Source organism: Tamandua tetradactyla, chromosome 16 (assembly GCF_023851605.1).
Source record: "Tamandua tetradactyla isolate mTamTet1 chromosome 16, mTamTet1.pri, whole genome shotgun sequence".
Lineage (NCBI taxonomy): Eukaryota > Metazoa > Chordata > Mammalia > Pilosa > Myrmecophagidae > Tamandua > Tamandua tetradactyla.
In genome coordinates this window covers 11,366,491-11,379,502 of record NC_135342.1, presented here as the reverse complement: position 1 = coordinate 11,379,502, position 13,012 = coordinate 11,366,491, and the positions used below count along the sequence as shown (strand labels likewise).

General features: G+C 58.5%; 2 protein-coding genes across 11 annotated transcripts in view; one reads left to right on the top strand and one right to left on the bottom strand.

Annotated features, from left to right (window-relative positions):
• AP2A1 (adaptor related protein complex 2 subunit alpha 1) overlaps nucleotides 1-9,718 on the top strand; it is a 29,665-nt gene extending 19,947 nt beyond the window's left edge. For 2 of the 3 annotated variants that reach the window (XM_077130919.1, XM_077130921.1), the window contains 17 exons: nucleotides 3,145-3,295; nucleotides 3,465-3,633; nucleotides 3,722-3,859; nucleotides 3,996-4,178; nucleotides 4,628-4,725; nucleotides 5,055-5,286; nucleotides 5,381-5,548; nucleotides 5,629-5,789; nucleotides 6,156-6,221; nucleotides 6,576-6,632; nucleotides 6,745-6,827; nucleotides 6,955-7,045; nucleotides 8,108-8,230; nucleotides 8,311-8,427; nucleotides 8,523-8,592; nucleotides 8,827-8,961; nucleotides 9,288-9,718. In XM_077130919.1, the coding sequence (XP_076987034.1) occupies nucleotides 3,145-3,295; nucleotides 3,465-3,633; nucleotides 3,722-3,859; nucleotides 3,996-4,178; nucleotides 4,628-4,725; nucleotides 5,055-5,286; nucleotides 5,381-5,548; nucleotides 5,629-5,789; nucleotides 6,156-6,221; nucleotides 6,576-6,632; nucleotides 6,745-6,827; nucleotides 6,955-7,045; nucleotides 8,108-8,230; nucleotides 8,311-8,427; nucleotides 8,523-8,592; nucleotides 8,827-8,961; nucleotides 9,288-9,365 (2,120 nt within the window). In that variant the 3' untranslated portion in view covers nucleotides 9,366-9,718. The remainder of the gene's footprint in view (nucleotides 1-3,144; nucleotides 3,296-3,464; nucleotides 3,634-3,721; nucleotides 3,860-3,995; nucleotides 4,179-4,627; nucleotides 4,726-5,054; nucleotides 5,287-5,380; nucleotides 5,549-5,628; nucleotides 5,790-6,155; nucleotides 6,222-6,575; nucleotides 6,633-6,744; nucleotides 6,828-6,954; nucleotides 7,046-8,107; nucleotides 8,231-8,310; nucleotides 8,428-8,522; nucleotides 8,593-8,826; nucleotides 8,962-9,287) is intronic. The other variant, XM_077130920.1, reaches the window with a different exon arrangement.
• FUZ (fuzzy planar cell polarity protein) overlaps nucleotides 9,640-13,012 on the bottom strand; it is a 29,809-nt gene continuing 26,436 nt past the window's right edge. For 6 of the 8 annotated variants that reach the window (XM_077131001.1, XM_077131003.1, XM_077131002.1 and 3 more), the window contains 8 exons: nucleotides 12,937-13,005; nucleotides 12,654-12,758; nucleotides 11,636-11,833; nucleotides 11,395-11,490; nucleotides 11,059-11,165; nucleotides 10,920-10,984; nucleotides 10,770-10,844; nucleotides 9,640-9,975 (listed from right to left, as the gene is read on the bottom strand). In XM_077131001.1, coding sequence (XP_076987116.1) covers nucleotides 9,752-9,975; nucleotides 10,770-10,844; nucleotides 10,920-10,984; nucleotides 11,059-11,165; nucleotides 11,395-11,490; nucleotides 11,636-11,833; nucleotides 12,654-12,758; nucleotides 12,937-13,005 — 939 coding nt within the window. In that variant the 3' untranslated portion in view covers nucleotides 9,640-9,751. The remainder of the gene's footprint in view (nucleotides 9,976-10,769; nucleotides 10,845-10,919; nucleotides 10,985-11,058; nucleotides 11,166-11,394; nucleotides 11,491-11,635; nucleotides 11,834-12,653; nucleotides 12,759-12,936; nucleotides 13,006-13,012) is intronic. The other 2 variants (XM_077130999.1, XM_077131000.1) reach the window with 2 other exon arrangements.

The window sequence follows — 13,012 nt, the reverse complement described above, 5'->3', positions numbered from 1 at the left end:
ACCCTTCCCAAGCACACCAGTCAATGGGATTAATAAAAATTCATAAGGCGGGCCACGGTGGCTCAGCAGGCAGAGTTCTCACCTGCCTTGCCGGAGACCTGGGTTCGGTTCCTGGTGCCTGCCCATGCAAAAAAAAAAAAAAAAAAAAAATATATATATATATATATATCATGTAATTGCAGTACTCTCACACCTTCCATCACAAAACCTTCCTATCTCCTCAACAGAAGACCCTATCCCATTATGCATCAACCTCCCCATTCCCCTTTCCCCTTGGCACCCTGTACTCTAATTTCTGTCTCCATGAGCTTGCATATTCTCTGATCTTTTCTTTTGTAGATGCCATGGGGCTTAAATTTAATATCCTAAATCTCCCCTCACCTTTATGTAGTTCTTGTTACAAATTACATGTTTATATGTTTTGAATCTAAAGCCACTGATTTCTCATTATATTTTATGCATTTGCCTTTTAGATTCTGTTGGAAGTAAAAAGTAGAGTTACAAACCAATAACACAAGAGTGCTGGCATTTATATTTACCCTGTCATTACCCTCGCCAGTGATCTTTATTTCTGCATGCAGCTTTGATCTATTGTTCATTGTCTTTTCCTTTCAACCTGCCTGAACTCTCTTTAACATCTCATGTAGGGCTGGTCTACTGATGACAAGTTCTCAGCTTTTGCTTATCTGAGAATCTCTTAACCTCACCCTCATTATTGACAGATAGTTTTGCCAGATGTAGAATTTTTGGGTGGCAAGATTTTGCTTTTGGCAGTGAATATGTCCTCCTCCTGCCTTCTGGCCTCCATGGTTTCCAATGAGAAATCAGCATTTATTTGAGGCTCCTTGTATGTAACATGTTGCTTCTCTCATGCAGCTTTCAAGATTCTCTCTTCATCTTTGGCATTTGCCGGTTTGATTATAATATGGCATGGTGACGGTCTATTTAGATTTATTCTGTTTGGACTTTGTTGAGCGTCTTGGAGGTGTATATTCATGTCTTTTGTTAAATTTGGGAAGTTTTCAGTCATTATATCTTTGAATAGTCTCTCTGCCTCTTTCTTTCTTTCTTCTCCTGGGACTCCCACAATGTGTGCATTGGTATGCTTAATGGTGTCTCCCTCCCCGCAATTTTTCTTTTTTTTTTTTTTGCATGGGCAGACACCGGGAATCAAACCCAGGTTTCCAGCATGGCAGGCAAGAATTCTCCCACTGAGCCACTGTTGCACCACCCCCTCCCCCCACCAACTTTTTATTCTGAAAAAATTTCACACATAGCAATAACATGGGAGAATAGTATAATAAACACTCACATACCTTCTGCTGAGATCCAGCAGTGGTTGTTAGCATGTTGTATTCCTGCTCTCGGTTGCTCCATCTCTCTCAGAAACACACTTGCCGAACTACTCGGAAGTAAGTGAAGCTCAGCACTGTCCCGTCTTAGTGTCCTAGGGCTGCCCTAACAAATTGCCACAAAGTAGGTGGTTAAATAACCGAAATGTATTGCCTCGCAGTTCTGGAGTTCTGGAAGTCCGAAATCACAGTGTCGGCAGGGCCATGCTCCCTCTGAAGTCTGTGGGGGGAATCTTCCCTGGCTTTTTCCAGTTCTGGGGTTCGCCAGCAGGTCTTGGCCTTCCTGGGTGTGCAGCTGCAGCGTGGCCCTCTCTGCCTGTGCCGTCGCTTGGCCGTCTCCTCCTCGGGTCAGCTGGGTGTCCGCATTCCCCTCTTCTTGTCAGGACACCACCCCTGTTGGATCGGGGGCCACCCTAATCAGTTTGGCTTCATCTTAACTAGTCACATCTTCAGAGGCCCATTTCCACATAGGTCATCTTCACAGGACCCGGCGTGAGGACTCAAAACAGAATTTTAGGGGGACATAATTCAACCCATAATAGCTCCACAGTGCCAAGTACTGTCCAGGCACAATTGAAATGTCCCTAATTGTCAATAGTTGCTTTTTTTGTTTGTTTTTGCACCACAGTAAATTAGGATCATGCCTGTAGAATAGTACCATCTGTTTTCCTTTCTTTCTTTCCTTTTTAACTTTTTTATTTTGAAATACTTTCAAACTTACAGTTAAAAAATAATTTAAACCCTGTGCGGGGAACTCCGACATACCCCCACCTCCAAATACCAATACCAGTATCCACCAACTTTTAACATTTTGCCACATGTGCTGTATCCTCTCTGTTCTGTTTTCTAAACATTTCAGCGTATGTTGTATTTATATCAAGCTCCTTGAACATTTAATACTACCATTTACCTTTCCTAAGAACAATGATATTCAACTTACATAACTAACTCAAGTACAGTTGTCAACTTCAAGAATTTTAACATTAATATAAAGCTTTCAGTCTATATTCCGATTTTTTTCATACATCCTGATCATGTTCTTTCTGGGTCTTCTCTATTCCATTGTTAGATCCAGTCCAGGATCGCGGGTGGCATTTAATCGCCACTGTCTCTTTCCCCGTCTGTTTCTGAAGGGATTAGGATAGTTTTGTCTTGCAGTAGGTCCCACACTATTTATTTGACTGAGTACTGCCTTGTGGTGGCTTTTGCTTGTTCTCTCCTGTGAAATTTCCAGTAGGTTCAAACGTCACGTTTTGCTAGAACACCGACGCGTGCTCTTTGCAGTGGCTGTTACAGCAGTGCCAAGGGGTACAGTTACCAGTGTCTGGGTGTCTGGCTGATGTGTGCCTCTCAGGAGTGGGGGAGCAAGGAACCTGGCCCCGGGCAGAGGGTTGAATGGTAAATGCATTCTTGCCAGGATGTCCTCGGTGCTCAGACTGCCCCCTGGGAGCACCTGTGGCCCAGCCTGGTACTGAACCTGGCGCTGCAGTAAAGGAGACTGAGGGGCCCCTTCAGAATGGGGGGGCCACTTGCTTAGCGGGTCAGAGCAGAGCAGGACGGGAGCCCTGGTCCACGGACATGTCCTCAGTCAGCCTCTTTCACTGCCCCTGGGAGCCAGAGATCCAGGAGGGGACTCGGGGAGCAGAGGGTGGAGCTGCAGGAGTTCAGCCAGCCAGAGGCAGGCCCCTGTCTTCCCATAGAGGATGGGAGCAGCGGTGTGACCCTGCCCCTGTCAGGGGGCCGGGCTGGTGGAGAGGTTAGCCCCATGGTGTGCCCCCTCCATTTTCCCCAGAGGACGCCGCTGTGAAGGGGCGGCTGGTGGAGTGTCTGGAGACTGTGCTCAACAAGGCCCAGGAGCCGCCCAAGTCCAAGAAGGTGCAGCACTCCAACGCTAAGAACGCCATCCTCTTCGAGACTATCAGCCTCATCATCCACTACGACAGGTGCCCCGGCTGGGCCTCCGGGAGGTGGGAGAGGATGGGCTGAGCCTCGGGCCACGGGGTCAGGAGGAGGGGGCCAGGACCTTGGGGACATGTGAAATGGATGAAGTGGCCTGAGCCCTCCATGTCCCACGTCCCCGCCTGTCTTCCTCTCTCCCCGCGTCGCCCGCAGTGAGCCCAACCTCCTGGTGCGTGCCTGCAACCAGCTGGGCCAGTTCCTGCAGCACCGCGAGACCAACCTGCGCTACCTGGCCCTGGAGAGCATGTGCGCGCTGGCCAGCTCCGAGTTCTCCCACGAGGCTGTCAAGACGCACATCGACACCGTCATCAACGCCCTCAAGGTGAGGCCCGGGCCCTCCACCCCACCCCACCCCACCCCCCAGGCCCTTGGGGGCCTAGAACACAGCCCAAGCCCTGCCCACCTCCCAGACGGAGCGGGACGTGAGCGTGCGGCAGCGGGCCGCCGACCTCCTCTACGCCATGTGTGACCGGAGCAACGCCAAGCAGATCGTGTCGGAGATGCTGCGGTACCTGGAGACAGCCGACTACGCCATCCGCGAGGAAATCGTAAGTCCCAGGGCAGCTGGGGAGAGCGTGGGCCAGGCGCCTGGGTCTGAGGGAACAGGGAGCTGGGGGATGAGCTCCGGGGTCCCCGGGTGCGAGTCCATACGCATGCACACGCCCACCCTCCACCCACTCACAGGTCCTGAAGGTCGCCATCCTGGCGGAGAAGTACGCGGTGGACTACAGCTGGTACGTGGACACCATCCTCAACCTCATCCGCATCGCGGGGGACTACGTGAGCGAGGAGGTGTGGTACCGGGTGCTGCAGATCGTCACCAACCGTGACGACGTCCAGGGCTATGCCGCCAAGACTGTCTTTGAGGTCAGCACCCTGCTGTGACCCCCACGATGGGGCTGTGGGGCTTACAGCCCCCGGCTGCCATCCTACTTCCCCCTCAGCTACCCACATGACCTCACGTGGTCCTTCTGACCCTCTGGGCCCTCAAAGGGACATGGAGGCAGTAGCCCAGGCCTGAGGAGCCCCAAGCCATCAGCCGAGCAGGGGGGTGTTGGCAGACAGCGTGTACTTGCTGACCCCCAGACTGCAGTCATTTCCCTCCCCACCCCAGCCCCCAGCACCACTGGAATCGGGGGCCTCCCTTCGCCTGCTTTACTGCCTGCGTGAGCTGGGACACGTCCCTCACCCTCCCCGAGCCTCAGTGTTCTCGCCCATCATCCTGCCTGCACCACAGACCTGTGAGGCTTCCCCGGTGCGTTCCTCCCAGCTGCGGGCCCAGCCGTCATGGGCCCTCCCCACCTGCTCCTCCCCAGGCGCTCCAGGCCCCGGCCTGTCATGAGAACATGGTGAAGGTCGGCGGCTACATCCTCGGGGAGTTTGGGAACCTGATTGCCGGGGACCCCCGTTCCAGGTGAGGAAGCCTGTGAGTGAAGGGTGGATACGCAGACTTCTAAGGTGTCCAGAGTTCTGGGACCCCCAGGATCCCCAGTCCAGTGTTGACAGGGTGCCTAGGTCTCTTCTCAGCCCCTCGACCACCTGCCTGTCAGGGTGGGAGAGAACCTCACTCCCAGGAGCCTCTGGGACAATGACAGAGGCTGCTGTACTGTCCTCAGGAGGTAGCCCCCGGGGTCCTGGGAAGGGCCCAGCCCCATTCCCAGCTGGAAGGCAGGGAGGCGGGACCTCATGAGGGGACTGGGACGAAGTTGGACAGAGCCTCACCCCTGAACTTTGCCCCCACAGCCCCCCAGTACAGTTCTCCCTGCTGCACTCCAAGTTCCACCTGTGCAGCGTGGCGACCAGGGCCCTGCTGCTGTCCACCTACATCAAGTTCATCAACCTCTTCCCCGAGACCAAGGCCACCATCCAGGGCGTGCTGCGGGCCGGCTCCCAGCTGCGCAATGCCGACGTGGAGCTGCAGCAGCGCGCCGTCGAGTACCTCACGCTCAGCTCCGTGGCCAGCACGGACGTCCTGGTCAGACCCCGGGTCCCCGTCTCGCCTGCTCCCCTCTATCTGACGTTCCTCAGCCCCAGGCCTCTCCCTGACCCAGCCTCCTTGCCCTTGCCAGGCCACAGTGCTGGAGGAGATGCCGCCCTTCCCGGAGCGCGAATCTTCTATCCTTGCCAAGCTGAAACGCAAGAAGGGGCCAGGGGCTGGAAGTGCCCTGGACGATGGCCGAAGGGACGCCAGCAGCAATGACATCAATGGGGGTGTGGAGCCCACCCCCAGCACTGTGGTGAGTCCCAAGACATGGGCCCCATCCAGCTGGGTCTGGCTGGGCATCCCCTTTCCTTACATTCACCTGCCCTTCTGCAGTCGACGCCCTCGCCTTCTGCCGACCTCCTGGGGCTGCGGGCAGCTCCTCCAGCAGCAGCCCCGGCTCCTGCCAGCGCAGGGAACCTCCTGGTGGATGTCTTCTCAGACGGCCCTGCTGCCCAGCCCAGCCTGGGGCCTACCCCCGAGGAGGCCTTCCTCAGGTACTTCCCACTTTGGACCCGGGGTCCCCTTCCCACCTGAACCACCAGGGCTGCCCCCTTTTGGCCGCTGTTCCCTTTCTCCCTGAGCCAGGCCCATCTCCCAACTTATTCCACTCTCCCTGTCCCGATGCCTTTGTCAGCCCCAGCTGCTGCCTGCCCCTGGCCGCCCTCCTCCCTCTGACTACTCAGGACTCTTTCCTGACTCTGGCCCCTCTTTTTGGTCCTTCTCCATCACCATTCTGAGCCTGCTCTTCCCTCTCTCCTTCCTTCCCCCTCTTTCTCTCTTGGTCTCTCTTGCTGCTTCTCTGGGACTGGCTGCCTGCCACGCCTATCTTCTCTTGTCTGCTCTGGGACTGGACGGCCCAGCGAGCTGGAGCCGCCTGCCCCTGAGAGCCCCATGGCTTTCCTGGCTGACCCAGCTCCAGCTGCTGAGTAAGGGGTGGACACGGGTTTGGGTGGTAGACCTTGTGTTCCCCAGGGAGGGTTAGGAAACTGGGGGTTCTCGTCAAGGGGTTTCCTGGTGAGCAGCAGGGGCAAGGATTTGGAGAGTGAAACCTGGAGTCCCCTGGTGGGGGGGAGGGGCACATTCAGGATCCCATTCCCATTAGAGGCAAGGGCCCATTGATACTGGGGTTCTCTCTGAAGTTCTTTGGGGTATCTGTATGTAGATTCTGGGTTTCTGTCATCTTTGGGCTTCAGGACTTGCTGTCTCCCACCCATTATCTCTGGGATTTTATCCCCAGTTCTCCGAGCCCCTCGCCATCTCCTTCTTTTCCCTGCTTCCAGCCCAGGTCCTGAGGATATTGGCCCTCCCATCCCAGAAGCTGACGAACTACTGAACAAGTGAGTTCTGGAAGAGACAGTGGAGGGGAATGGAAGTCCGAGGGGGTACACAAGCCTGGGCCCAGACAGGCCCCGCTTCCCTGATCCCCCTACCCCACCGCTGCCCCACCAGGTTCGTGTGCAAGAACAACGGGGTCCTGTTTGAGAACCAGCTGCTGCAGATCGGAGTCAAGTCAGAGTTCAGGCAGAACCTGGGTGCGTCTGGGCAGATCGGGGAGCTGGTCAGGGGCTGGTGGAGGAGAACTTGGCTTGAGTGGAGGCTGGCGAGGGGGATCCAGAGAATGCCAGACAGAGCCCTGCCTCTCCCCCACCATCTCCACAGGCCGCATGTATCTCTTTTACGGCAATAAGACTTCGGTGCAATTCCAGAACTTCTCACCTACTGTTGTCCACCCTGGAGACCTCCAAACTCATATCCGCTCAGGCTCGGCTCACACCCTTCCCTCCGGGTCAGCCCCCTTCCTGGGAGAGCTGGGGCACATGGTTCCTTCTCTGAGATTCAGTGTGTCTTCATCTGTAAAATGAGGCTGTCTTCTTTCCACATCCCGGGTGGTCATCAGGGCAGGAGACGATGGAGCCCTGTGATAGGTGCGCTGGAGGCAATGCTTCGGAACCCCCTGGAGCCCCAGTCCCTTCCTGCATCCTCCTTCTCTGTTGGCTCCATGACTGTGGAGTGTCCAGATGCTGAATGGAGCCCTCTCGGGTGACCCCACTTTACTTTGCCTTCCTGAGCCTTCCCTCGTAAAGGGCAGAGCTGCCTCTTCCTTGTGGGGTTGTTTTGAACAATAGAGTGGTCAGAAGACCCCAGAAGGGCATCCAGCAGGGGCCCCTTGGGCAGTGTCAGTCCCATCTCCCCTTCCTCTGGTCCTCTGTGTCCATGGGGGTGAATTTAGAAGCTTTTGAGGCCCTAAAAGCTCTTGGCTCCATTTACTCATCCAGCATTTCTGGAGCCTCTCACCAGCTCAGCCGTGCGTGGGGGTGGGGGTGGGGGTGTGGGGTGTGGGCCCAAGCCCCAGTCCTAGAGGGTGCATTTTCGAGGGAAGCAGACCTGATGGCAGAGGATGGCAATGACAGGGACAGCTGTGTTCTGTGTCCTGGCCAAGTGCCCAGATTAGTCTATTTCCATGGACATTTAATGGAACCCTGAGATCACTGTGGACGGGGCCCTGAGGTCTGTCTCACAGCCAAGGCCAGCAGCAGTTGGGCATTGCTTCCAGCCACCCACGCATGGGTGAGAGCCGGGGGTCCAGGCCAGGTCATCTGTGGAGCCAATGCTATTGGAACCTCTGATGTAATACAGGGAGCCGCACCCTGGAGGGGGCAGTTGGGGGCAGGGCCAGAGGTCTCCCATAGGTGCGACTTTGAAGCCTTGCAGAGCGGCGGCCAGGAAAGTTCAGGGCCCCTTGGGGGGTTATGGCCGGACCCCACCTCGGACGCGCCCTCTGTGTCTGGCTTCCTTGACCTTGGTGGGCACAGCTGGCTGTGCAGACCAAGCGTGTGGCGGCACAGGTGGACGGCGGGGCACAGGTGCAGCAGGTGCTCAACATTGAGTGCCTGCGGGACTTCCTGACGCCTCCCCTCCTGTCAGTGCGCTTCCGGTGAGCAGGGTGGGGTGCCTGGTGGGGGTGGGGCCTCTGGCCAAGGGGCGGGGCCTGATGTGGTCCACCCTCCTGACCAGGTACGGGGGCACCGCCCAGTCCCTCACCCTGAAGCTCCCCGTGACCATCAACAAGTTCTTCCAGCCCACAGAGATGGCAGCCCAGGACTTCTTCCAGCGTTGGAAGCAGCTGAGCCTGTGAGGGCTGGGGAGTGGGGAACCAGGAGGGCACTTGCCGGGTGGGCCTCGCTGGGGGCTCCCAGGTCCCTGACTTGAACCTTGCTGGCCCCCAGCCCTCAACAGGAAGCACAGAAAATCTTCAAAGCCAACCACCCCATGGATGCGGAGGTTACTAAGGCCAAGGTGAGAGGCTGGGGTTTGGAGGCCTGGGCTCAGGTGTGGCCTGGACATCCCAGACCAGCCTCCCCCTAACAGGGATGTGGCGGGCAGTGGCTTAACTTCTCAGGGCCCGTTTTTCCCATCTGTAAAATGGGGCCCACTTCTGAGAGTTTTGGGGAGCAGGCCTGCCACCCTCTGGAGTTGGTCAGAGGATTGGCCTTCTCTAATGCTCTCCTGCCCCCATCCCCCCGCCCCCAGCTGCTGGGGTTTGGTTCTGCCCTCCTGGACAATGTGGACCCCAACCCTGAGAACTTCGTGGGGGCTGGAATCATCCAGACGAAAGGCCTGCAGGTGGGCTGCCTGCTCCGGCTGGAGCCCAACGCCCAGGCCCAGGTGAGTGGTCTGCCCCGGCCACCTGAGGCCCAGACCCCCACCTGGCACCCCCTGCCTACCTTCACTGCCCACCCACACACGGCCACCTCTTTCTCACTCCTCCCCTTGCCCTCCCCCCCCTTCCATCATTTATCTCCTCTGCCCGCTCTTGGTCACTTTCATTCCTACCACCCATCCTTTCCATCTCCTTCTGGCCCCTTTTTCCTTCTTTCCTCGCCTTTTCTCCTTTGATCTCTTGTGCCCCCCCCCGACCCTGTGAGCCCCATTTCCCCGCTCACTTGCCTGCCCCCACTGCCTTCTCCCTGAGTCCTCCCCCATGCCCCCAGATGTACCGGCTGACCCTGCGCACCAGCAAGGAGCCTGTCTCCCGTCATCTGTGTGAGCTGCTGGCCCAGCAGTTCTGAGCCCTGGACTCTGCCCCGTGGCCAGCGCCTGTCAGCCCTGGGACTGGGGCTGCTTTGGTGGATCAGGCAGCAAGGGGGCCTTCACTGGTGACAGGGAAGACCCCAGAGGTGGGGGGATGCCTGGGACGTTCCTCCGGCCTTTTGTATTTTTATTTTTGTTCATCTGCTGCTGTTTACATTCTGGGGGGTTAGGGGGGCCCCCTCCCTCCCTTCCCCCCCCCAAGCACAGCGGGGAGAGGGGCCAGGGAAGCGGGTGCCTCCTCCCCTCCCGCTCCTACCCTGTCATTGCCCCTCTTGCCCCCTCCCCGTCCGGGGCTGTGTATTATTGTGAGCGAATAAAGAGAGAGACGCTAGCTGCCCTGTGTCCATGTGCACTGGTGTGATGGTCAGAGGAGCGGGCTGAGGGCGTGCAGGGTGTGGGTGGCCAGGCCCCGCAGCCCATGGCTGGGACTCTGAGGGGACAGCAGCAGCAGCAGCTGCCGGGGCCCTGACTGCAGAGCCACCAGCCGCCAGCCCACACCCGGCTCCTCGGGTCCGGACACCAGGTAGCAGGCTCGCGGCAGTGGGGCCTGTGGGGCTGCCTCCACCTTCTCCTCCGGCGCTGCTGGTTCTGGGGGAGAGACAGGAGGGCTGGTGCCACTGGCCAGCAAGCCTCGGACCACGAGGTTGTACCCCGAGGTGACCCTCTGTCCCAGGGCCTCTGGGAGGGGGCTCCTGTCAGTGCCCTGTGGAAGGCTGTGGAAACCTTGGGCAGCCCCAGGCAGTGCCCTTAGTAATAAAAAATGTCAGGAGTTTTTCTTTTCAGAGCTCTCCTCACCTGGCCACCCTCATCTGGGTGTTCTCTGGGGTGGAACCTCATCCCGGGTCCCTGCCTTTGTGGCTCTGGGCCTTATCCCGGAGAAGAATGGGAGGAGCTAGGGCTCCTAGCAACCCCCACACGGCCTAACCTTGTACTGAACCCGCAGACCAGGCCAGGCATGTGCTTGCAGCAGTGGTGCCGAGGGCTGAGCGTGGGGACATGGGGACGTGGGGGCTGGGCTGCCTGTGTCTGCTCTGTGGCTCTGCCACACTTAATAGCTGAGCCTCAGTGTCCTCAGCTGTAATGTGGGGATGGTGATGCGGCAGGACAACCCTCAGCCCTGCGGATGGGCTGAGTCGTTACAGGTGAAACCCCTTGGGTCGGTGCTTAGCAGGGGGTTCAGTGTTAACCTTTAGGACTGTCCTAGATTCTCCAGGCTCAGAACCCCCTTCTTTCCTGTTTCCATGTTAAGTACTCCAGAAGAGTCATTCCCAAAGCTGACAGCTTCTGCCAGTTTCTCCAACTGCAGCTCTGGCTCCCAACCCAGAGGCCCTTGGGCCCAGCGACCCTGCCTGTGCAATGGGGGCACCATGCCCGCCGCTGACCTGGTGGGAAGTGCGTGGCCGTGACCAGGGTGTAGAAGGAGCGGAGAAGGCGCCGGCGGTGCTCAGGGGAAGGCTCTGGGGTGGGCAGAGAAATGGGGTGAGGGGGAGCCCCGGGCCTGCCTCTCCCTTCCCAGCTCCGCTCCCAGCCACCTTTGTCCCCCGAGGGCTCCACGGTGAAGAGGCAGCGTCTCAGTTCCAGGTGAAGGAGCAACAACCTGGGGGGAAGGGGGCGTCATGGCCAGGGAGGAGGGACGGAGGACCCCCGGCCCACTCCCCGGGCCCAGCCTACCCAAGGATGTCGGCGTGCAGAGGGAAGCCAGCAGGTAGCGCTCGGGGCCCCAGCGGCAGGCAGGCCCGCAGGGGATCCAACAGCGGCTGCCACCAGCGCTCCAGAAGCTGCGGGGGACAGGTGGGAAAAGGCGGGGCGGGTGAGAGGAGAGCCCTGGAAGGGAGGGATCACAGCGACCAGAGGGGTATGACGCGGGGTACGCCCAGTTGGGTGATGGACACATAAGGGCTTCCCCACGGGGCGGGGCCTAGGGAGGTGGGCGGGGCGGAAGGAAGGAGCTAGAGCTCGAGGGATGGAGAGTGACAAGGGGAAGAGCAGGTCGTGGCCCCGACCCACCTGCGGCTCCAGCTGGCTGAGGGGCGGGCGGGGCCCGCAGAGCAGGCACAGCTCCAGGCCAGGCAGCAGCGTCAGGGTCAGGAGACGGTGCGGGACCTGGAGCGGGGAGGGGGTGGGGCGGGGAGGGGGAGGAGTGGGGCGGGGCCCGCTGGGGTTCCGCCCTCACCCCTCCTCGAGGCCTGGCCTCCAGACCCCACCCTTCCTGGTGCCTGGGTCCCTCCCCCTAGCCCCACCCACTCACCGTGGGACTCCCGTGGGGCAGGTACACCGGGTAGTCGCGGGCGGCCTGCGGAGGCAGGGAAGACAGCAGCCAGGGCAGTAGCACGGCCTCGGGCATCCCCAGCCGCCACCACCCCTCTGTGGCTGCCACCACCCGGCCCGACATCACCAGGCTGAGGAAGGCTGTGCCTGCGGCCTCTGCAAACCCCGAGAGGGCTTCCTGCGGAAGAGAGGCAGGCAGGTTGCAGTCAGGAGACGCCAGTAGGCGGTGGCAGGATCTCCCAAGTGAGCAAGCAGCAGAACACCGGGATACGCAGTCCCAAGGTTGGAAGTGGCCTGGTCATGTGTCTCACCCTCTCTGGGTCTGGGTTACTTCACATATGACCTGCAGGGACCATGCCCAACTCACATGGTGAATTAGATCAAGCAGGTAGCATGTCTGCTACCTGGACTGACATGCACATGTGATACAGGCTAGTAATTACCACAACAGGCACTACCGTTTACTGAGTTCCACTACATGCCACGTGGGCACATTCAGCTGCTTCCTGAAGCTCAGAGAGGTCAAGTCACCTGCTGAGAGTCACACTGCTGGGAGGTGACCCGGCCAGGTGAATCAGCAGGAGCAGTATTTCAGGAAGGTTTGAGAGCAGATTCACCAAGCAGAAGGAACGGCATGTGCAAAGCTTGAGTTGCAGGCAAGCTGCTGGGATTTGTGGGAACTGTGAGGTAACTGAGCTAGGGCAGGCTGTGGATTTGGCAGAGCTTAGGGTGACCTGTTCCACAGGTCCTAGAGTGCCAGGCTCAGGGGCTGGGGCCTTGTCCTGGGGTAATGGAAGCTGAAGGAGAGCTGGGAGCCAGGCAGGTGCAGCTCCGGGTGTAGAAAGACCCCTCTGGAGACAAGTGGTGATCAAACTGAAGAGGACAGACTGTAAGCTGGGAAGAAGGGAGGAGGATGGGGCGATGGCCTGGGGTAAGATGATAAGGGAAGAGTCATCCCCACAGGGATGGGTTAAGAATTCCAGGAGAGTCCCCAGCACCTGCAGGACGGTCCCCTCCGGAGGAACCACGCAATCCACACACTGAGTCAGGTCCCCGATGAGCTCTGAGTCCCCCAAGAAGCTGTCTATGAGGCGGTAACTGGCCTAGTAGAGGGAGAAGGGTAGGCTGTAGATTTACAGCCTCCCCCTAAGAAAACTGGCCCCGCAGGGCCTCACTCCAGGGCCCATTGGTTCAGGCTGTCCCAGGGCCTGCTGGGAACTGCAGTCCCAGATGACAGCGCCTGGTGTTCTAACACCCGAGCGTCATGCTGTACAGCCTCACCCTCAACTCTTTCTTCAGTCTTTCTACGTTGCGGATATTGGTCAGTTCTTCAAGTCCCACAATAAGAACCTAGAAG